We start from the raw sequence: 24802 nt of genomic DNA on the forward strand, positions 1-24802 counted from the left end.
CGAGCACCCCCCCCCAACAGTGAAAAACCCCCCAAAAAAAAAAAAAAAAAAAAAAAGAACTGCTCTTCTTCGGTATTCACCTCCTAGAGCGAAGCCTGTGTCCTTATCTCATGTGTGGAGTTGTCCCCAGCCCTTTGCAGTTCCCCAATTTGTCACTTCCTCCTCCGCTTATTAGGTTCCCTAATGACAGACACAGTATGGTGAGGAGCTGTTTTCATGGTGTGCTGATGACTGCCCAGAAATGTGCCTTCCATGATATCGTGGTATTGTCACCTCTGCTCACTCTTCCCTTCTCAAGTTCTAGGCATTTCAGCAGAAAGTCATCAAAGTTTTCTAGCTTTGACAGTCCACAAAGCTGCCTGGCAAACTTTTTTCACAATTCGTTTGTCCTCTGTTTTACTCTCTAAAGCCACTTAAAAAAAAATAAGATTATTTGTTTGTTTGACTTTATTATTATTATTATTCAATTTGGCCAGCAAGAGAAAGCCAGCCGCCAAGGGTCCAGGACTTGAATCAAGGTTGGCTGCATATGAGTCCAGAACCTTAACCACCATGCCACTTGTCAACCCCCCCTAAAGCCACTTTTACAATAATATTCTCTGTAGGCCACCAACTTCTCCCCAAGCACTTCATTCCAGGAATTGGTCTCAATTTCCACTCTACTGAGAACATAGAGGTATGTCATGTGATCTTCTTCACCTTCCTTGTTCCCTGCTTTATATCCATATTTTTATTAATAGCATCTTTCCTGCTACCCCTTACCAGTCTCACCCACTGCCAAAACGTGACTAATTTACACATTTGTCCATACCCTTAACCTGTGCCCAAAGGCCTAGTTCTTTATTTCTCTCTGCCTGCAAAATCTACAGCATGCTGTCTTCTCCATGCTAAAATGTCAGCATGACTCCAGAGTCCCCAATCTCACCAGAACTGCTCCTCCATACATTTTCCCCCAGCTAATGGCATTCCCACTCTCAGTCACCCATAGTTATCTGAGACTGTGGAATCTCTTGGGTTCTACTTTTGCCTTGTCTCTTATATTTGGTCACATCTTAGGCTGCTCAGCAGGTGAGATGTACATTGTCTAGGAGCCTGTTACCAGTTAGGAGCAGGGTGCTCACCTTACTCATCTTTGCTGTCCTCTTCATGTCCAGCACACTGCCTTGGCCAAAGGAGGCCCTCATGGCTTGTTGAAAGAGTGACTGCCAAGAAGTGTTTTAATGCTTAGCTTGCATTTCATAAACTATGTGTCATTGGACATATTTCCTATTGTTCGTTCTCTTAACACTTTGCCCTTAACAAGCAAGCACCAAGATAAAATTTATGCCCAGAACCTCAACAACGATACTTCTACAGTTTCAGGAAGAAAAATTAGTGAAGGATGCAAGGGTCAGGAAGCATTAATTTATCTTTTCTTCTTAAAAACCATATATATATATATATATATACACACACACACACACGCATACACACACACAACTATACACATATACCTATATATATACACACATATACACACATACACACACACATATATACACATTATATATAGGATTGTTACATTTTTGTTATAAATTGTATATATATATTTTGTGATAATTTTAGATAACTTACATCTCCCTTTATGCATTGATGTTTCTGCTTTTTCTCTTTATTTTTAACAGATTTTCAAAATGGAAACTATCACAGTGACATAAAATGCTATTGATAGTACATCAATATGATTCAGCCGTGCCCCTGCCCAGCAGAGTGTGGCTGCCGTGTGCACAGCCATGTAATACATATTAGTTACACAGACATTAGAGAGGCCCTTCCCATCCATATGTATGTGCGTGGCCTGTGGAAGTTAATAATGCCATATATCACGTGCTCGTAGAATGTAAAATGTACTTCAGAGTGACAGCAGGCTCATATAAAATGAGTGTCGGTGCATGATTAGAGGAAGCCAGAGGAAGATTTTGTCCTTTCAAATAAGAGAATTATTTACCCATTTCTGTGTGTTCAGCATCCCAGACCCTCATTCTTTTTTTTTTTTTTTCTTGTCACTATGTGCCCCTTTTGCCAGCCACCTTATTTCACTTTAACCGCATGGATAACAAAAGAACCCCGTTGGAGAAATGAAAGATAGCAGTTACACATTGGTATTCATGTTACAGGAGTCACACTGCTGTCCTGAGGGAGTTTAACAGTGAATATCCAACATTAATTGCCACAGTAACTGCACATCTGACCTTGTTGAAATGTAATACATCAGTTTTCCATAGTAAAATTATTTGCCACTGCATGATTAAAAAAGAATGATCATGAAATTATATTGCTATTTCACTGACCAATATTGCAGGTTTTTAAGAAAAATCTGGAGGACATAAATGATCAGGTTGCCACATTTCCTTATTAATCAGAATGCCAGAAACTGAAATTACAGTTTTGTCATTGATTTGGTTCATAATTATGGCAAGATCGGCGCCTTCCTATTCTTATGAAAGGTGAAGAAAATACATCGGTGTCCCTGATTGGTCTAAAGACTCGATTAATGAGGCACAGTAGACGTGATACTTTCTACCCAGTGGGGACAGGGCTATCCCCTTTTAGTCTGTATCTAATTATAGGTAGGATTTCTTGTTCGTAACAGAAACAAGCATATATTTCTTTTTTTAAAGAGGTGACATCATTTTTAAGGTGAGACTGACTTGCTATCAACTTTTCTTGCTTTAATCTTTTGCTCAAACCCTCAGAACTACAGAAGCAAGATTTTCTTACATGCGCCTAGCTGTTCTTTTTTCCCGGGCTGCCTTACGCTTACTAGACGTTGCATGGTGGAAGTGTTCATCACTCAGAGTCACTCTGCTGGGTCAGCAGTGAGCCGTCCTCAGTGACAGAGCCACGTCAGCGGGCCACGCTCGCTCTGGGCTGTGGAAGCTGTGTGTGCAGAAATGAATGATGGTTCAGCCTTCTCTCCTTTTTAAAAAGGAACTGAGGTGAAGAAAGGCAGTGCGGTCACCCATGACATCCAAATTTCAGCCTAGATGAGAGTCAAATGAGACATCCATCATTGCTTGTATTCGGGCCAAACCAGGAGATGATACACTTGAAAGCCATTTCAGATCTGAAAAACAAAATTGAGCTGAATGATTGAATGGATAGCCTTTTTGCCCACCTTTCAAAGTGAGACCGTGAAGTACATGACTATGATAGGTATTGACAAGAACTCTGAATATGACTTGCTCCTTATTTGAGTATTTAAACGTGTTTTATATGACTTTCCAATTTCAAGAGTGTTTAATAAGCATTAACCAGGTAAAAGAAAATATGGTACACATGCAATCAGCATATTGTACTTTTTCAGTTTGAACTTTGTATTCCCTAATGCAAGTCGTACAGGTACTTTTAAAAATAACCCTGAATCCCACTTTTTTTTTTTCTATTTCTTTTAAAGTATTTGTCTTTTGATCACATTCTGTTTTTGTAGCACTGGATCCTGGATTCCATTTATTAAAGGGGGACTCTTCCTAATTTTTTCCAAATCCAGAAAGAAACAATGCTGCAAAGTAACTCTAGAAAATGCAGCTTGAGGTTGCTCCTTTTTTTCTTCCCTTTTCAAATTTCTCTCCCCTTTTTCTTTTCCCATCCATCACTCCCATTCACAATTAAAGCAAGATGATGAAGTGACGACTGTTCAGGTTAAAGAGCAAGACCGGAGCGTCCTGGTGCTGAAGAAAGTGCAGTGCTGTGGCCCAGCCCCCACCGCGGGGAGTGCGGAGAGCGATTGGAGGTGAGAGTTTCCCCTGCAGCCACAGAGGCACGAGCCAGCGCTTGTTTCCTTCTCCCTGCCTGCCTTCCCTTCTCCTGTTCCAGCTCCCTCGCTCTCTCTGCCTCCTCTACCCTCCCTCCCTCTTTTCTCTCCGCCTCTCCAGCGTTCTAGCTGACTGCAGAGCTCTTAGCAGCCAGATGGACTCAGTTCCCAGTGAAAGGACAGGGATGGCAAGATCTTTTAGCATTTAGGGGATGCCTTTGTTAGTAACTGTTCACAATGGGCAGCTCCCGGCTGAGGGTCTTTGACCCTCATTTAGAGAGGAAAGATTCCCGGGCGCTCTCAGACCGAGAGCTGCCCTTGCCTACCTTCGATGTGCCTTATTTCAAATACATCGACGAGGAGGATGAGGACGATGAGTGGAGCAGCCGCTCGCAGTCTTCTACCGAGGATGATTCGGTGGACTCTCTGCTCTCTGACAGATACGTGGTGGTATCCGGGACCCCGGAGAAGATTCTGGAGCACCTTCTCAATGACTTGCACCTGGAAGAAGTCCAGGACAAAGAAACAGGTAAGGCACAGGGAGTCTCCCGCCTCCAGCCTCACAGCTGCCGATGCCCTTGTCACGATCCTGAGGGGAGAGGCTCCCAGGGCTAGCTGAGACCCAGGCGGGCTGCCACAGCTGTGCTTTGTGTGCCTCCCCCATGGCCTTGCACTGTGTGTTTAAATCCAGTAAATGGACACATGTGGACCCCACACAGCTGCCTGGGGAATCGCGGTAAAAGAAAAGGATCCCAAGGCAGATGTGCTCGTTTCTTTGGCAGTTTTTACCACATCTCACCTAAAGGTAGTTGGCAAGAGGCCAGCATTCAATAGCCCATGTTCAGTGGAAAGAAACACAAGGGGTGGAGGTTAGCAGGCATTTACCTGGCAAATAGGAAGTGCTGAGCTGGGGGAGAAGCCTCCCTGCCGAAATGTCAACAATTCGGGCTACTACTCAGCAGCTACTTGCTTAGCAGCAACTTCTGTCCTTTCCAAGTGGTTTACAAACTGCCTGCTCAGAGCCGGCCCTGGGGGTTAGAAAATAATACGGCTTTTCAGGCCAGAAATTGTAATTCGCTGAAGCCTATTGATCTGACTTGTCCTTTTTGTTTAGTCTGAGAGCGAAATAACCTTTTAGCGTTTTCATCCATGCACTGTTGAAAACACTACTACTCCATGTACAAAATGATTTACCCATCGCTTCCTTTATCACACAGGGAGAGTATTTGCTTCTCTTCACCAAAATTTGTGACTTCTTGCAGCCTGGAACAATTATTGCAGTGGATAGGCCTCTGGTGGTAGCCTGAATTTTGTAACCTGATCCTCCAACTAACTGCATTTCTTGCTGCTATCCTAGCATCTTTGATACCCACACTTCAAAGTGTATGTTGATTATAGCAAGAAAAGGTAGTTTAGGTTGGATTAGTGCAGAGTAACTACTGAGTAACTACTGAGAATTTTACGATGCAAGAATTGTGCAATAACAGATTGAGTGGGAGCAAAAGTTTCCTTGAACCTCAGAAGTTTTGTCTAAACATAATGTGTCAGAGTCTGTGTTGTACCTTAAAGGACAATAAGAGAAACAAGAATGTATGAACTATGTTGACGAGTTATAAAAAACAAGTGACCCAATCATGCCTATAATAATATTATTGTTTGATCTCTACATTCAAATAAATACCTTATTTTGCATATGTTTGGAGAACATTTAATAATTGTCATCTATATATACAAAAATAAGTTAAAAGGAAAACATTCTTTTGCTACTGGCTGGGTGGTTTTATAGTCTATAGATCAATATTTTATGCATTTGAACACTATTCCTATGTTCTGCATCATCAGAAACCCTCACCAGGGAACTGGGCCTAATTTTCCATGTTCTGATTACCAGACAACTTTACACAGGTGGTTTGGATAGAATACAGGCAAGTCATCCATCATGAAAAGGATGCTTAAGGTGGCAGAGGTTTTTACCATGCAAGAATCATGCAATAATTCTTTCAATAATTGTGCAAAAGGGGCTGAATGCTTTCTTCTGAACAGCACAGTTCTACTGGGACACAAGACTTTGTGTCCGATCGGATTATCAAGCACAGAAGTTACTAAAGCTTAGCATGGTCTAGCTCCATTTCTTTCCTCTTTCTTGCTAATTGTCATTAGTTTATATTCTCTTTACTTTTAAGACGAATGGCCCAGGTGCTCCCTACCAAGTTCCTGCTACTTAACACGGAAAATGACATATCACCCTTATTATAAGTTACTAATGCCAGGAATTGCCTCCTGTTGGGATGTGGTGATACAAATGGTGTCCGGTGACTTTTATTCCACTTTTTTCTCAGTTATACCAACCCTGGCATCAAATATGTCACTTGAGCCATATGTTCACAAAGCACAGAGGGCCAGGACTCAGTGGCTTGACCATCATAGCACCAGCCAAGGTTGGGCAGTTGGGTTGGCTTCACTTGATTCCCGCTCATTTCCTTAGAGTCTGAGAGGAAAACACATGAACCTTCAGAGACATTGGAGGGAGGAATTGACAACAACCTTCCTCTCATCAGAGGAGAATTTTATAAAAATTTAAAAGTCAACTTTGGAAAGAGGGACTGATACATAGATAACAGAGGAGTAGAAGGTGCATGTGGCTCTTCTAAGCTTCAGATACAGCACATGTGGATTTTGTTTATTGAATTAATATAAATACAAGAATACAAACTGAAATAAATCAGAGGGGCAAATTGGAGGAAAGTGGCTATTAATAGTTTCAATATTAAATAAATCAGATATGTAACATAAGCCCCTCGTCAGTGACAGAGGTGAATTCCAGCTTTTATCTTGGTCAGGTTGGCAACCCTCATTATCAAAGGTCTGTGTGTGCGAGAGCCTCACAGAGTTCATAAACCATATGGAAGACAGATGGAGGAAAATGAGAAGGGGCTGCAATAAAAGTATACAGCGGCATTTTTATGTTCTTGAGCGCCCCTTTTAGGGAGATGGAGCCATATGGGGCCGGATGGAGCCATATGGTGGTCCTTCACGTGGCCCCAATGGCAATGAGGAGGGAAGCCTACATGGGAGCAAATAAATGATCCTGGAGGCTGGGATGAGCCTTTCCCAAGTCTTACATTCCTTCATCCCTGGGCCCACCAGAAGATGGGTAAGATAACCAGGAGAAAGGTGTAATTTCCTATCACTCTCTCACAGAAGTCAGTTGGTCGTGAAAAGGTAGGTGCAGGGGACTGCAAAGAAGCCTCCTATGCTCGCCCAGGACAAGTTGGAGGATCACTAACTGGTGTTCACATGCAGTGGAAATATTTACTGAGTTGAACAAAATGGGAAAGAGAATGTCAGAGCTATAGAGATAAGGCCCTTCTGTTTTTTCATGAATCAAGAATAGGATAGGAAACTACTCAGCAGTTTACAGTTATTCCATCACCAAGTCAAGCTGAGTTTTAAAAGCAAAAATAATAGTAAAGATGCTTTAAAGGCAAACTACTGATGGTTTTCCTAAGTGATGTGATCCATTCATGTTTACCATATTTGTTTTCATAATCCCGTGTACACATCTTTCCTCTCTAGTTAATATATCCATCTGGTGATGTTTATGACATGAAGGAATGAATGAAAGAATGGGTGAATTTTCTAAACTCTTAAGTAGAAGGGTGGGAAATGCTGATAGAGAACAAGTAAGCCAAGCATTTGGATTTTCCCTCATAGCCAGCTTTGCAATCTTTATTAATTTATGATAATCCCCCTTCTGTTTACTAAATTAGCAATAACATCCCCAAATAGCAAGCAGCAATGAAGTTTGTTGTGATCTAAATTTGTCCTCATTTCTTCTTTTGTTCCATAGTTCTTCGTTGTTCAAAATGGGGAAAAAAAAAAAAACTCTCAGAGCTGAATATTAATTTGTGAACATGGAAGGTGATTGAAGCTATTTTTAAAGATTTCCCTTTTTTCAAGGTTCAGGTTCTGACCTGAAAGATTTTGAAATTTCAGAGGAAAACCAAACCATTTCTGCAGCTCTGTCTCTGATTTTTCCAGCAATAAAGCAGGCATCCCTGTGCATCCCTTCGCCAGGAAGAAGTACAGGAAGGCAAGAAGAAAAAAAGAAAAAATTGGGAGTAGAGGAGTTGGATAGGGTGGAGGATGAAGCATGGACCCAGCTCGTCCTTCTCTGCTGTGGTCTGTAGTGGTGGTTGGTCCTCTTTAGCCCTCTTGCTTCCCTGGAGAGAATAATGGATATTTTACTTAGAGATGCTTCTATAGGGAATAATGATTTCTATTTCAAAGCGGGGAGAAAACTATAGATAATATAGAGGAAAACCTTCTTATTGATTTTTCTTTCTGAATCTGTGTTATGATGGGTCTACCTTAGGGAACACATAAGAAGAAATATATTATTTTCTATTTCCTTTTTCTTCATTCATCTCTTTGAAGCAAATGTGCTTATGATTACCGGTTTCCAAGAAAAACAAGCAGAGAGAATAGGATATAGTAAGCAAAGCCTAACAGCTGATTCTCATTAGGCCTGACCTAATTTCTTTAAGGTATAGCTGCTTTTTTATTTTTTCAACCTCATGAGGTTGTCATTTGGTACATCCTATTACTGTGCCTCAGAGTGGAAATGTCCACACAGCCCACCTTGATCACTTTGGGGATGTCTTAGTGCTGATGGTTTTTGCTCTCACCAGCACATAGTAGGTTTAGCATGTGATTGAGGAAGAGGGTCCCTGGCTGTCCTTGTGGGCACTAAACTTCATGAAAATGCCTGGTCTATATTATGAAAACCAGGCATCATGAGAGTATCTCACTCGAATGATAGAGTTCGAAAGTGGAGGGCCAGTCTAGTGGCCTTTTTGAAGTAGTACTCTGACAGAACTTTGAGTAAAGTTAGGATAAGCACCTCATTTTTCTTCTTTATTTTTTAAGTTACCAGAGGGTTTGTGTGCTCACCAGAGAGAAACAGAGAAAAGGAGAAACTAACCCCCCCCCCCCCAAGTAGCATGTGGTAACATTACAGTCCCTTCTCCATTTCTCCATCCTATTGGAATTTGGGACACATACCCATGGATCTGGGGTGGCATTAAAGCCACTAGGGAAGAGATTCTAGCCACATTCGGCCATGTGGGAATCTGGCTTCCTTAACCAGTAGACTATGGTACCAACCTGAGGTACCTCATTTTCTTAAGAATTATTTATTTTATTTTATTTATCATTATTGTTATTTTTCAGTTTGCTGTAGGGCACATACACTCACTGGAGAGAGCCTGAGAGAGACAGACAGAGAGAGAGAGAGGAAAAGTGAGATGGCAAGCCACCAGGTCTGGGACTCAAACTACAGTTGGCCATGTGGGAGTCCAGGGCCTTTACAACCATACCACCTGCTGGCCCCCAAGGCACCTCATTTTCTGTCAGTGTTTTTCAGCCTCTCCCCTACCAGAACCAAGCTTTTAAAAAGCCGTTGAGGGGCCAGCAGGCAGTGTAGTGTTAAGGCACTGAACTCCTAGCTGAAGAGCACATAAGCAGCCAGCATCATAGGAACCCCAACAACACCCCCTTTCTTCACGTTGACGTACTTGTTGTAATACCAGTAGTAACCTCCCTGAAATGCTCCAGCAATGGCTTTAGGGGTAAAATCCCGAGTCATTATCCAGCTTGGCAGCTCCCCGAGTTTGACATCCATGAGTTTCTTTTCCTTCACTGGTATGACTGACACCATCTTGGAGTCCTTGTGTCCACTGCCCTTACTTTGCTTTTTAAGATTTCTTTTTTTGAGGGAGATTTTTGCTGTATGGTACACACGCTAGCCAGAGAGAGAGAGACAGAAAGGGAGAAATCACCCCCAGGGAGGGATGGCCATACTGCCATCTTTTCTCTTCCATTGTCCTCTCAGGATTTTGGCATGCATGTACACACACATGGCATAAGTTTTGTTTTGTTTTGTTTTGTTTTAAGAATTATTTATTTTATTTTGTCTGGGACTCATGGTCAGCCATGTGGGAGTCCAGCACCCTAACCACCATGCCACCTAACAACGACCCTGGAATGAGTTTTAAGCCACCAGATCTGGGGCTTCAACTGCGGTTGACTACATGGGAGTCCAGCAATGTAATCATTATGCCATCTGCTGGTCCCACTTTTTAAGATTTCTGGAACAGTACTGCGTGCCTCTGTTTCTGGATTCCTCTCCTAGTTTGCCAGACTGTAAAAACCCTGTACCAGGTATCTTCTCTTCTTCAGGACTCAAACTTTTTGAGGGTAGGTAGAGAAAATTTTAGATGGTGGTTTCACCATGATTTTATATGACTATATGATAATGTGAAGTAAAATTATTTTGTATTTATATCATTTTCATTTTTATTTCTGTAAGTTCATATGTCAAGTATAACAGTGTGCTTGTCTCTGTGTGTACAGTAGCAGCATTTGGGATACTTTTTAAAAATACTAATGTGGACTCAATTGGCCTGAGATGGGGCCCAGGCCTTGTGGGCTTTAAAAGCTCCTCAGGTGATGCTAGTATGCAACTAGGTTGGAGACCCACTAAAATAGAACGTCATCTCTCACTTCCCTTTTTTTGAAGACCTACTCTAAGTTTCTAATAGTTATAAATATAGATGGACTTTTTAGAGTTAGGGACATCATTTCCCCTTCCTTCCACCTCCTCTTCCTAACACCTCTTCAAGCTCCAGGTCTCTGCCCAGCTTCATGTTCACTGGTCCCTGCTCTGCTGCCTCTGCAGCCTGAGAAGTCGGGCGCTGCTGGTCCATCCATTGAAGTGGTCTGAGGAAAAGGATATAATCAGAGGGAGCAGAGGGATTGGACATTCAGCTCTTTGATTTCTCAACTCTAGGAATGAGGCAGTGATGATACAGTGACCAAAACCTTTTGGATTATTGCAAGAGTTCTTTGCACCATAGAATCTCTGGGTAGCTCTCAAATTTTGCAACCAAGAATGTTTATTTCTGTAATAATGTTTTCAACAAAGAAAAAATGTGCCCAGCAGAGTAGAAAGTGTACTAAAATAAACATCTCAAGCCTTGAGTCCCACATCTGAGACCTTGAACAAGCCATAAATGAGATGATCTCTAAAGTATCTGTCTTCACTAAGACTCTCTGATTCAAAAGATGTATGTCCTCTTTCCTTTCAAAATATGTCACAGAACCTTAGAATTCTAGATCAGAGGGAGACCTAAGAATTTGTGTGAATGACCTCTAGAATCTTGGGGTCATTTTATACTGAAAGCTCCGTCACATAACCACTGCAGAGGGCTTAGGGAATTTGGTCTAACTTTGTGTCACTTTATGTTACTGCTGTATTTCTTCGGTCTCTTAAAGCAGCTAGAATGTTGATAGGGTATTAAGCTTGGAATCCAAGGGTCAGTGGCCATACCTGGTGATGATTTAAGTGCATTTATATATAACCTTGTCCAATGGGAAACTTTGTAAGTTTCTTTGAGAAATTATGCTATAACATTTCCAAAGAACAGCTTTGATTTATCACCTACTAGTAAAATCCATTTGCAGAGTTTTATTACCAAGCCATTTTGAGATAATCATATAGTATATTGCAGGAGAAAAGCAGCAGTTTTCCCAAGGCAATGAAATATACTACATCATATCTTTTTTTTTTTTTTAGTTTATTACTTCTTGAGAGAGAGACAAAGAGAGGAAGGGAGAAAGAAGGAGAGAGAAAGAGAGCAGCAGCCTCAACAGTGTCTCATTCTGTGATTCCTTTGTTCCATCCCTCTCAGCAAGCCAGGATCACAGGCAAGCAGGCATACACCTACATATACACACTGGTTGGGAACCAAACTCTGATCTTCCATAAGTCTCTGTCATCGCAAAGCAGTGTGCTACCGCTGTGCCACCCAGCTGGGCTAGATCATACCTCTTATACTACCCATTTCCTGAAATTCTTTAGTGTTTAATATACTACTTCTGTAAAAAAATATAACAAAAGTTAAAAAAAAAAAAAAAGAAAAGAAATTTTAAAGTAAAGCTGTAAGTGCACATGTAAAAGAGTGAGTGAGAGAGAGGAGCAGCCCCAGCAGGTTCTGGTCATACCACAGCCCCCTTCCTCCAGCCCGCAGGCCCTTAGATTCTGGCACTAGGGAAGCAGGGCTGGCATGTTTCAGTCTGATTGGTCTAGGGTTTCAAAATGCAGTCACCATGTGTGATCCAGCTTCTCTTGAACAGTGCTTTCCATTATGCCATGTGCCTAACCCAACAATGCATTTTTAATTATTTAGTTTCTCTAAATAATTAAATTAATTAGTTTCTCTATATACCCAAATGTAAACCATAGAAAAATTTTAATTTCCTTTTTCTATTTATAAATATCTTTGACTCCTACTGTTTAAGTACTGTTCTAAATACCAGGGATACTGGGGCTGGCAGGTGGCATCGTGGTTAAGGGCATTGGAATCCCACATGGCAAATTGTGGTTCAAGTCCCAGACCTAGTAGCTCTCTCTCTCTCCCTCCCTCCATCCCTCTCTCTGGTCAAATTAAAAATAAATAAACAAACAAATAAAGTTGAATAAAAAATAATTCTTAAAGAATAAATAAAAATAAATACCAGGGATATAGCTAAAAACAAACACAAATGCCTTACCTCATAGAGGTATATGTTTTATGGGAGGGAAATCACCCAATTTTTAAAAATTAGGGAGGGGAAGGTGGCATGGTGAGTAACACCCTGGACTCCCACATGGCTGACCACAGTTGGAGTCATGGGCCTGGTGGCTTTCTTTCTTACTTTCCCTCTCTGTCTCTGTCTCTGTCTGTATGTGTGTGTGTCTATGGTCAAGTTAAAAATAATAATTAATAAAATTAAATAATTCTTTTAAAAATAAGTAGGGAAATATATATTAAACAATAGATGCTAACTAACTTATATATTGCAGGCACTGATTTAAGGTAATTGCACCTATACCTTTTTTTTTAACTTTGTTTATTTCTTCTTTTTTACTTTGCTAAAAGGCGTATATGCTTGTCAGAGACAGACAGAGAGAAAAGGGAAAAGCAAGAACACATCCCACTCATAGGGATGGTCATGCCACAATTCCTTCTCCACCATTTTTCCTTTGGACATTTTGGGCACATGTGCACACTTATGCAGTGTGATTTTCGAGCCACTGGGTCCAGAATTCAAACCATGCATTCAGCCATGTGGGATCCAGCTGCTTTCACCGTCACTCCGCTGGCTGGCCCAAAGTTTCTTTCTTTCTTCCATGAGAAAGAGGCACAGAACAATAGGCACCCCAACAGGGTTCTCATGCCACAGTCCACCCCCAGTCTCAGCCAGCAAAAGCCCAATGTGCTCAGGGAGCTCCTGGGACATGAGTCTAGGATCTTTCTCAGGAGTCCAGTGCATTACCATGGTGCCATCTCCTGTTGCCTTACATCTTTAAAAAAATTTGAAAGATGCTAGAGTATATTTTAATGTATTTATATATTTTAAGGATTAACATGAAATGTCTGGCCATATTCAATAAAATTTATAACCAAAGAAAAAAATTGAAATAAAAGAAATAACATAAAAGAAATTTGGGGTATGTATAGGTATCCCCATATGGTAAACTGTGGGGACACATTTAGAGAGAGACCCCTGAGGTGTGGGGACGTGCTCTGAGCAAACATCACCTGTCCTTATGGGCTTTGGCAGAACTTTGTAACTTGGGCTTTCCTTGACCCTCACTGCAGACAGCAAGGGTGGAAATTGCTAGGGGCGTTCCAACAGACACATCTGTTGGACCTCAAGAGATATCTTAACCCCAATTAGCAAAATTCAATCCCTGCTCTGCATCTGAAAGGTTCTTTAGCCTTCTCTGAGTGTGATGGTGCACTCCTTATGGAGAAGTTCTTTAGCCTTCTTGCCCACACCTACAGCTAGACTTCTCTGCATTAGAAAAGAAGATGGGACTTTCTCTTGATGGGTTTATCACCAAGGGATACACCTGGCCCAGTATGACTAAACCCTTATAGATTTGTTACCTGCTTCTTATTGTCTGTAACCTAGCAAACGAATCTATGAAGTGTTGTAAAATATACATGTGTAGTGTCTCCTTGTATTATAAATAAAGATGCCCAGTTTGTTTGGGTGACTCAAGCAGCGGCTCAAATAAGGTACAAGTTGCTTGGGCCACCCAGGCTCAGGTTGCCTGTGTCTACCTCTACTCTGTCTCTTTGTCTCATTCTTTCCAATTCCCCAGTCCTCTTGAGATAGAGGGCTTTCTCTTTCTCATCCTCTTTCTCTTCCTCACCAGCAGCCCTCTGATCATGATTCAGATATTCCCAAGCCCCAGGGCAGATGCCAACAGTAAATAGAAAATGTTAGAAGTCATAGAATCTGCATCCGTGCTTGAAAATCACACTTGGCATGTGTACATGTGTGCCCAGGAGGAAAGCAGAGGACAAGAGTTTGTGGTGTGGCTATCTCCCTGGGGAGTGATTTCTCACTTTGCCTCTCACTGTCTCTGTCTCTCTCCAGCAAGTGCACCCCACTCTAGCAAAAACCTTTAAAAAAGAGAGAGAGAGAATAGAAGCCTTCTACTATCTTAAATGGGGAAATAGCTTTTCCCAAGACAAATGACTAGACCAGGCTGTCACCTAATGTCTTTTTCAGCCTTATGAAACTGTCACTTTTAAATATTAGGTTAATTTTGTTTGCATCCATGCTAATAGAAAAAAAAAATCAATGAAAGACTAAATTCATCAACACAAACTCCAGCTGCCCTGGGTGTGCCTCCAATACAGCTGACGGGCACCAGTATTCAGGAAGGGCTTGTTTTTCCAGATAAAACAAAGCCTTGAAGCAGCTGTCCACAGTGGCAGTAAAAATACCCAAAATGCTGTCAAGAGAGAACTAGGAATCAAATTAGAATATGGCTTCTGCTCTGCTCTGCAATGTGCGTGCTATGGTTTTTGTTTGATTTGGGGAGTTTTTTTGGCAGTTCCCTTAACTTCTCTACTAAAATGGAGAATATAATGAGTTTGCTAGTCATCACCAAAGCATTGGGAGACTTTATAAATTAATGTTGATAAAATGATGAGATAATTAGAATTGTGTAGAATTTTTCTTCTCAGTTGCCCGATTTATAATAGCTGGCCACATGACATTTAAGGCCCTTCCAGATCTGAGAGCCAGGATTCAAAAATTACCCGAGACATTAATTCATCTATCCAAACCTTGTCCCATTAGATGGATCCTTGTGCAGGATAATTATCCCCATTTAATGGACATAGACACTCTGGTAGAAGAAGTTAATTAAATTGCTCCAATGATTGAGTGAACATTTGAATCTGGAAATGAACCCGGATGTGTTCGAGCTTTTTCCTAGACATACTTTTTGTCAGAGAATGGAATCATGGATGAAGGCATAATTGAAGTAAAAATCTATTCAGCTATAAAGCCCAAATCAGGTGCTTCAGTACCAGGAAAAGTGATCTAATTTCCAGCACAAAGGCCTGTTTCTTGGCTTCCTAACTATGAACACAATGGTCACTGGGTGAGCTAACAGCTTCAGAAAGGTTAAAAAAAAAAAGTGGGAAAGGAAAAAGAGAGGGTCCTATTTCCAGCTGCTGCTATCATACTACTCAAGAGGTGGTTAAAACTCAGATTTTGACTGTAGATTTCATTCGAGGTGTTCATCTTCTGGGTTAATCTATTCACATCACCTTTGAACATGTGACATTATGTATGACAACAAGGGAATTGATGCTTTTACACTGCCAGTAGATTGTGGGTTAATTAATACCCTTGTTGGTAATGAAGCAAGGTGAAATGAAGTGAGACGGAGCTGAAGCATAAGATTATTAACATATACTGATTAATAATGGAAATGTGGAAGTTTTCGTTAGTGTATAACCAATAGGCAAAGGAAGATTTTTTTTTAATGGATAAAGATATAATAAGTAGAAGTACAACATACTTCTTTTGTCTTCAGGGAAACAATCCTTATTCAGAATGAGAACAGGTAATTGGAATGCATTTCTTTAAATTTTATTATTTTCATGTTTACATTTGAGCTGTAATTTATCTGAATTTTAATTTTATTACTACAAATGATTTTATCATGAAAGGTTATAAAAGTGGTATAGTTTTCTAGTGAGATTAAAGTTTTCAGGCAAATACAGAGTAGGTCATTTAATGAATACCCATTATTTGTGTTGAACTATGTGGAAAGATGAACACTTTTATTAAACTTTTAATTTTGTTATCTTCTAGCTTCCACCCTTGTTTATTCTGTACCCACTGTTATAATTTACTGTCATGTGGCGCATGTATTGTATATATGTATTTATACAGTAAAAAAATGAAACATTAGACAATTAAAACTGTAGTTAATTACAGGGAAATTATAATAGGCTTACCAAGTTTGGCTTTTGCCATGAAAAGGTGACCATTTGACAGCAGACTTTGTGAAGGGGAAGTTCAAGCTTAAGTCCAGAATGCATTAGAAACAAACTAAAATGCTGTAAGCTCTGGGGAATTAATTTTAAGAGGATCTAAAAATAGGAAATAGAAAGTGGGGTACATGAGGGGAAAGAATTACCTTACAAATTAAATTCTCGGCTTTCTGACTCAAAGGACTGTGAAAAAGTTGAGCGTCTTAATGAGAGTTCATGGACTTTCTTCTTGAAGTAATTTGAAGGAAAATATCAACCACATTTTGGTAGGTTAGCATGAAGTCTTGTCCTAGTGGCTGAGTTGAAATAGTCTTTGCAAGCTTGCTTCACACTGTGTTCACCATGGAATAGGAATGTGACTGCTTGTTCCCTGGAGTGTGGACTGCGTCCCAGCACCCTGTTTCCCTATGTGAACTGCAGCTGGCATAGAGATTATAGAAGTAAGGAGTTTCTTCTTCCTTCACATTTGCATGTTTTATTTACTTTATCTACATTTATTTGCTTCACCTAAAATGCTTTCCCTCTACCTCCAAAGCCCAAGTTGATGCTCATTTTCTTAGATAAACTTCCATGGGAAATTTTTGTTATTCCCATCTTTGTAGTTCAGTAAATTTCTAATTTTCTAGAACAACTAGAGGATAAATTGTTGCAAATAATAAAATAAAATATTCTGATATACTGAGAGTCACCCTAAGTGTATGCATGGATTACTAATTTTCTTCTTTTTTTTTCTTTTTTAAAGTTTAATTATTTATTTCTTCCATGAGAGACAGAGAAACAGGCCCCCAAAGGGTACTCATGGCATGATCCACCCCAGTGTCAGCCAGTTTGGATTATTGGGCATAAATGGGCTTTGGCATGATAGGAGGTCCTGGAACCCATGTGGGTTCAGTTGAGTTACCACAGTGTCACTGTCTGGCCCTCAGATTGTAATTACAATCTATTTTTAAATACAAAATATAATGACTCTATTTGATAAGTCAACAAAGTTCATATAGAAATATGAGGTCCCAATAATAGTCCTCAATTTTATGAATAAAATATTAGCTTAAATCTATACAGTCTTTTTGATATAAGGTGAAGTTTTCTTTTAAACCACAGATTTTCAGTTTATGCAAATAATAAAATAAAATATTCTGATATACTGAGAGTCACCCTAAGTGTATGCATGGATTACTAATTTTCTTCTTTTTTTTTCTTTTTTAAAGTTTAATTATTTATTTCTTCCATGAGAGACAGAGAAACAGGCCCCCAAAGGGTACTCATGCATGATCCACCCCAGTGTCAGCCAGTTTGGATTATTGGGCATAAATGGGCTTTGGCATGATAGGAGGTCCTGGAACCCATGTGGGTTCAGTTGAGTTACCACAGTGTCACTGTCTGGCCCTCAGATTGTAATTACAATCTATTTTTAAATACAAAATATAATGACTCTATTTGATAAGTCAACAAAGTTCATATAGAAATATGAGGTCCCAATAATAGTCCTCAATTTTATGAATAAAATATTAGCTTAAATCTATACAGTCTTTTTGATATAAGGTGAAGTTTTCTTTTAAACCACAGATTTTCAGTTTAATGCCTTTTTTTCTCATAAATTTGAGAGAGACAACAACTTGTTTAATGTTCCCTTTATATTCTGTCTCCCTAGTACATGCCCTTTAAGAATGAAGGTTTCTTTCTTTTTTTTTTTTTTTTAGCTATATGGTGTATGACTTTCTTTTTTTTTTTTTTAGCTATACTATAGTTGTATAAAATAATCTCTCTAGCCTATTTCTCAGTTTAATATTACTAAGCATGCTGTTTGGTCTTTTTAATGGCAAAGTCCATTCTCAAATCTTAAAAATTTTAAACACCTTTGTTTTCTCAGTTAGTTGTGGGTCTTTTGACACACTTAATATTGTACTTTAGCAGAAACACAGGTTTTTGGGGCAGTGCCTAGCTGTATCTGCAGAAACTTGTTTAACTGTGTGATGTAAATGCGGCTAGGACAACACATTGAAAGAAGCAACAGTTACCGAAATTCACAGAGACAAGATACTGTGTCAGTAGTGAGTTTGACAACCTAGTAGTTTTAGCAAAATAGTAGTTTCACTGTAACATCAGCAACTGAAATGATGTGAAACTGTGTTTAAGACAGTGTCAAAGGTTGGAAAACCATTTGTCTCTCTCCTGGTCTGTGTTAGCGATCTGTGTCATCTCACCAGACAGTTGATGGATTTAAAGTGAGATCATCAAATGTCCTTGTCTGAATTTTAAAATGCTGTGACATCTTTCTCAAATAAGATTTAGCATCCCATCAGGAAATGGGAAAAAGTGTGTGTGTGGGGGGTGTCTTGTGTGTGAGAGTGTGTCCTTACACAAGCTTTATGTGTGTGAGGGAGGAATATAGTGATGGCGATTTGTTGATTGTAACCACTGCGTGTTAATCTCTCATGGCATATGTTTCTGTCAAATTATTGCTTCATTTAGAGGGTGTACTGTCACAGAGTCACTGTCACCGGCAAGCCGGCATCTAAAAGAGGTATTCTTTGTGGGGGAGAATTTTTGCCTTTAACACATCTATAATTGAGCTTTTTCCTCATTTCTCTTTTACAGTCTTTCTCTCTGCCATCTTCCTCTCCCATTTCCCACTATCCTTATGTTCTGCCCTCGAGCTTTCTTGCTGTATCATTGAAGCCGTTCTTTTCATTCTGTTTGCAGCTTTTTGCTGCTACTTGGCTGCAGTCCTTTCCCCAAATCTCAATAATAAACATGAAATTAAACAGAATTCGCTAAACATGGGTGAACAGACAGTGTGGAAAATGAAAACGAAAAATCCCCAAGTATCTTGTCCTAATCCACCTAGTGTCAGAAAATAATTTTTAGAGCAATTCTGTAGCCTTTTCTGCTTCAGACTTGGTGTTCTTATTCATACTCAGTATATTGAATACTCAATGAATCTTCTTCTTTTCAATATGTTAATCCTTTATGTGAGCTTTACTTAGTGTGAACATGAAAAGCACAAGTCAAAGTTGCTCATAAAATGGCTGATGTTTAAATTTAAATTAAAGAATTTAAATTCTCGATCTAAAAATGATCCTAGTTTTAGGTGAATGGATATATGTAAGCATCTGCTATTTTCCTTCTCTCTGTATCCCAAGGGATCTGTGCATTTTAAAGATACCCATTATGGAAGCCAGACGTTAGCACAGCTATGAAACATAGCATTGGTAAGCTCACCCACATGAGAAGGTGGTGAGTTTGAAGGCATCACAAGCCATTTTTATTTACTGACCCTTTTGTAGAACAATTTTTAGTGAGTTCAAATTCTGCTAGTGTTGATTGGCATAGAGAGCACATTTCAGAATTCTTATGTTATTTTATACTGTTTGACCCTCTGATTCACCTCCGAAAATCTCCCTAAGTGTGCCAGGCATGCATATGCCCTTGGTCCAGGGCTAGCTGAGGCTGGGGATGGACCCAGTTGGGGGTGCCATCTCTGTCTTTCTTTCTCTGAAGAAAGAAATAAATAAACAACTATTCTTGCTATGAATGAAGAAAGATTTACATAGTACATAGAGAAAGTGTTTTCCTCCCTTAATTTTTCTCCCTCTCCTGCTTGATATCACATGTATAGCTTTGATGTAGCAGGCATAGGAACATCTTAAATCTAGTGTCATGTCACATGTTAAGGAAAAAAAAGCAGAATGATCTTTTCATCCTAATTTTGGATCCTTTTCCCTCGGTTGAACATGCGAAATATGACCTATCTTGTCTTGGTTCGTTTTGATCTGAGTTTGAAGGCATCACAAGCCATTTTTATTTACTGACCCTTTTGTAGAACAATTTTTAGTGAGTTAAAATTCTGCTAGTGTTGATTGGCATAGAGAGCACATTTCAGAATTCTTATGTTATTTTATACTGTTTGACCCTCTTCTGGTGAGGGTGCTTGTTCTTTCAAAACAAACAAACAAATAAGCAAAAGCATTTGCAAGACAAACATGTCTTTGTCAGCATGTTCTAGAAATCCACAATTGTGAGATCAGATAAATTCACAAGTACTTTTCCTACTTTCAACAATTGAGAAACTCAAGAACCAGACCATATTACTGACTATGTGCTTGAGTTTCTGCAAATTTCCAATGTGATTGGGCATGGCTGCATATGTTAAGTCATCGCAAAAGTCATGACGTATTTTTTTGTTTTTCTATGCACGAATGCGTCATGACTTACCCAACTGATAATCCAATAGAAGAAAAACTGTAGCACTGACTTCAACATGGTCAAACTGTATTTCTCTCTCACATGAAAACAACTAAGGAGAAATGCAGTCCAGGGCCCGTAAGGCTACTCTGGTGTCCACCAGGGGTGAGATTCCTGCCAGCTCCTCTCTCTCCAGTGTCCCTGGAGCTTGGCCTTCATCTCAGAGGCCCAGGTGGATTGTGAGATGAATGTCTAGGCAGCAGGCTGGTGAGTCTGAAGAGCACATCTGTTCTCCACTCACAACTTCTGAACCAAAACTTAGTCTTCTGGCTGCCTCTAGCCCAAGCAAAGCTGAGAAATAATGGTTTTGATTTAAAAATAATCTAGAGAAGAAAGGGAAAATGGCATGTAATTTTATAAAATGGAAGTTTATGTTAGTTTGTTTTGATATTGTAGATCCGAGCCTCTAATTATGAATCTATTTATTCAAGGAAATATAAATATACTATAATTTAAAGCATTATATAACCAATTCTTTTAAAAGCCTATAATATGGTTTGGATTTGCTCTCATATTCTTCCCAACAGGTGAATATTCAGAATAATCTCCTGTATTCTTAGCATAAAAGGTTTCCTTAGCTGCTGTAAGTACTTTCTCATGTCTGTTTTGAGCTATCAAGTTCATGTTTGAGAATTCCATCTCTTTTTCTCCAAAATTTTTCCTCAGAGTTGTTAGAAATATTTCTCATAAAAGAAATTAACATGTGCTAAGAAATATTTCACATATTATGGCTTGGGAGAAGATTTTTTTTTAATGGCACAAATTAAATTGTTCCTATAAGAGTAATTTATAGTATATAATTGTATGTAATATATTATTGCAATCTAATACAAAATACATATTTGGTCTCTGCCCCAGTTTCTGGCACAGAGTCTCTAAAATCCATGTTATTTTCTGAATGTTAAAATGACGATGCAAGCCAAACCACAGCCTAATGTTTAAGGGAGCCAGGACCCACATGACATGTGTGTTTATGTGCCCAAGGAAGGAAGGAGGAAAGGGATTACAGTGTGATTATGCCCCATTGGGAGGCACTTTCTCCCTGTCTCTGTCTTCTTTGTTGTGTGCATACCCTGTGACAGTTTTTGTTTTGTTTTGTTTTGTTTTTAAGTGATAGGAGCATCTTTTGTTTTAATATTTGGTCTTAGTCCCTGGTTTCTGACCCAAGAGCTTCTAAAACCCTTGAAATCGCCAGTGATAGAGTGTCTTTTGCATGATAATGATGTGACTGGTGGCTGGGGTCCTTACTCTCCTTTAGGATGGGTGCTAGTCACCAGAAAGACCTAGGTAAGATAGAGAGGTGGAACTTTCAGCCCTATCCCTCACTTTCTTGGATGAGAGGGGTCAAAGATCGACTTAATCACCAGCGGCCAATGATTTAATCAATCATGCCTACATAAAGAAATCTTTATAAAAACCCTGAACAATGGAGTTCAGAAGCTCTGGGCTAGTGGACATATCCATGTGCCAGAAGGACATGAAGACCAAAGCTTCTGTGCCAGAAGGACATGAAGACCAAAGCTTCTGTGCTCAGGACCCTTTGGGGCGGTGTCTTATGTCTCTGTTCATCTGTGTCCTTTATACCGCCCTATGTGATGAGCCAGTAAATGTCTGTGAATGTCCCGTGAGTCATTGTAGCAAACTGAAACCTGAGGGGTCATGAGAACCCCTGATTTGCAGCCTGTTGGTCATAGGTGCAGGTGACAGGCTTCCTGGGACTTCTGAGTGGTGGTCTGGTGGCACTGAGCCCTTAATTGTGGGGTCTGCTCTAACTCTGGATAATGTCAGAATTGAATTGTAGAACATCCAGTTGGTGTGTCAAAAGTAAAATAACTTTCTTTTTCTATTGTGTTATATTTTCTATTATGTCCTATTATTCTTGGTGATATTTTAGAACCTATGTGCCCATCATATGTCTATAATGTATAACCGTAAATGATGATTTCAGTGCTTGGAGAAAGACCTGAGGATGTTTTTAGTAGTGCATCTATTTTGAGTAGTACATTTACTTTAAAACAAAACAAAATGGACCTGTCAGAATTATTTGAAACAAGTAAGTTTGAATGAATGCTGTTAGCCTAATACGTATACGTACGTATATGTACATATATGTATATGTATATACACATACAAAAATAAATATGTTAGCCTAAGAATAATCTCGATCAGTGACAGCTGGTACATGTCTAATGGCCTGTTGACCCTGATGTTGAGCTGGTAGGTACAGATGATAACTAAGGTGAGGGATGACCAACGCTTTGAAGTCAAAATTACTTGATTTAGGAAAGAATGAACAAAATGTAATAACACTAATGATTTAAATTTCAGTATCCAAAATGTTTAATATGGAGAAGTTTATCTAGAAGGAAAGGAAGAGTTTTATGATTTGGGCCTTTTGTTGATCTTTTTTAAATTTCTGCTTTTACATTCTACTTATTTCAAATATACCTATGTGCAATTGACCATTATAACCTCTTAAAAGCATTTTGATATTATGGGTATCTTCATCTTCCCATGTGGTTGACAGTTCTTCCTTTATAAAAGCAAATTGGCTGATCTCTGACATCTATTTGTTGTGGTGTTTAAAAGAGCAACAAAATAAGATTCAAATAGGAGAAAAGGATCCGCAGCCTGCTGGTATACAGCAGGAAAACAACTAGGTGATTCAAAGTCAGTAAAAAGACCAAGTTCCTGTGTCTGTCCCTCTCCTCCCTCCAAACCGGGATTCCATAACTTTCTGTAATTCCTTCTTCATACCCCGGGGTGCCTGTTTGTGTCCACAGCCTCTGGGGAGCTCAGCGTAGAGAAAGAGTGTAGTGTGAAAGATGGCATTTAGCTGACTTGGACTTCAGCCCCTGTTGACATTACCTGCAGAAGAGATTCTGGTAATTGTTATGGTTATTCTTTAAAAAATACGTTTTAGGGCCAGCATGTGTCATGGTAGTTAAGGTACTAGACTCCCACATGGCTGACAGCCATTCCAATCCCAGACCTGGTGGCTTGAAAATCACGCCAGGCACATATGTGTGTGTGTGTCCAAAAAAGTCCTGAAAGAAGAATGGAGGAGAAGGGATTGAGGTGTGTCCATCCACCCTTGGGGTGATTTCTTACTTTCCCTCTCTGTGTCTCTCTCTGGCTGCCACACGTGCCCTATGACAAAAACCTAAATTTTTTTAAAGGTGTATTTTTAAGACATACATGATGTTATAAGATACATATAATATCTTATAAAAGCGGTTACAGTATGGAACAAATGAACGTATCCATCATCTCACACAGTTACACATTTCTTCTAGCTATGGTGACTGCTGTGGTTTTCCCTCCCCAACTTTTCCTCATGGCCCAGTGAAGCCACTGCTGGCCTCCTCCTGCATGGTAAAGAATTGGAGTGGCTCAAAGCAGATCTGGAGCTGTCTAGGCTGCCCCATATACTGGGTGGTGGTGGGTGGGGGTGGGTTGTAGAGACCTGTTCATTCACACCAGTAGAGTATTCATCAGCCTGGGGCTTGTAGTTTGCCTTTTGTGATCCTTTAATTATCTCACTCATCAAATGCCAAAGCCCTGTCAACCTTGCTCTCCACAGCAGAGTGCACAGTGCTCAGCCTTAGCAAGGGGAGTTCAGTGAATGGTTGTCGACCAGACTTCCCTTTGTGAGTCCCCCTTTCACCTGCATCAGAAAGAACACAGCTGGGTACTTGAGAAAAGGACACTGATGGACCCCTCTGGGAACCAGAACACAGCCATGCCTGCTGTTAAATATTTTTAAATGTAGGCAATACATTTAAGTAAACTTTATTTATTTGGAAGTTTTCAGTTTGTATAACATCTTTTGTTTTTGTTTTTGTTTGGAGAGGTTTTTTGCTATAGGGCTCATGCACTCACCAGAAAGACAGAGACAGAGAGACAGAAAGCAAGAAATCAACCCCCACCCCCCGGGGGGGATGGCCATGCCACAATCCCTTAGGAAAATCATTTTGCTCTAGTATTCCCAGAATTTCAGTTAAACTGAAACAACACTACAAATAAAATATTACTTTTCTGAAATTTACTGCTAATGATTCACAATGACCAGGGGAACAAAAAGAATGGACATTCAAAATAATGACATACTTTCACTTTGGAAAGGCAGCTGGTAATACAGATTCTTCCTGGTGCTTGAGAAGGTAAAACATTGTACCTTGTCCCAAGTCAATTCAAGAATCAGAATAATCATTAATTGCTTGAAATAACCATGTCTCTGTCTTCTAAGTTAAGATTTTATGCTTACGTTAAGTTTCTCTTTGTTTCCTAAAGTTTATCATGTTTGATTGACAGACACGTAGGAGCACAGTTTGTGTCTTTAAATGTACAATGT

At 39.7% G+C, this 24802-nt stretch overlaps 1 protein-coding gene across 3 annotated transcripts in view; it reads left to right on the forward strand.

Moving 5' to 3' along the window:
* The window catches only part of RAPGEF5 (Rap guanine nucleotide exchange factor 5), a 112939-nt gene that overhangs the window by 32180 nt on the left and 55957 nt on the right, over positions 1–24802 (forward strand). For 2 of the 3 annotated variants that reach the window (XM_027768824.1, XM_027768823.1), the window contains 2 exons: positions 3654–3772; positions 4234–4322. In XM_027768824.1, coding sequence (XP_027624625.1) covers positions 3654–3772; positions 4234–4322 — 208 coding nt within the window. Of the gene's footprint in view, positions 1–3653; positions 3773–3877; positions 4323–24802 lie in introns of those variants that run through there. The other variant, XM_027768825.1, reaches the window with a different exon arrangement.

The sequence above is a fragment of the Tupaia chinensis genome, unplaced genomic scaffold, assembly GCF_000334495.1.
Source record: "Tupaia chinensis unplaced genomic scaffold, TupChi_1.0 Scaffold147534_1, whole genome shotgun sequence".
Lineage (NCBI taxonomy): Eukaryota > Metazoa > Chordata > Mammalia > Scandentia > Tupaiidae > Tupaia > Tupaia belangeri.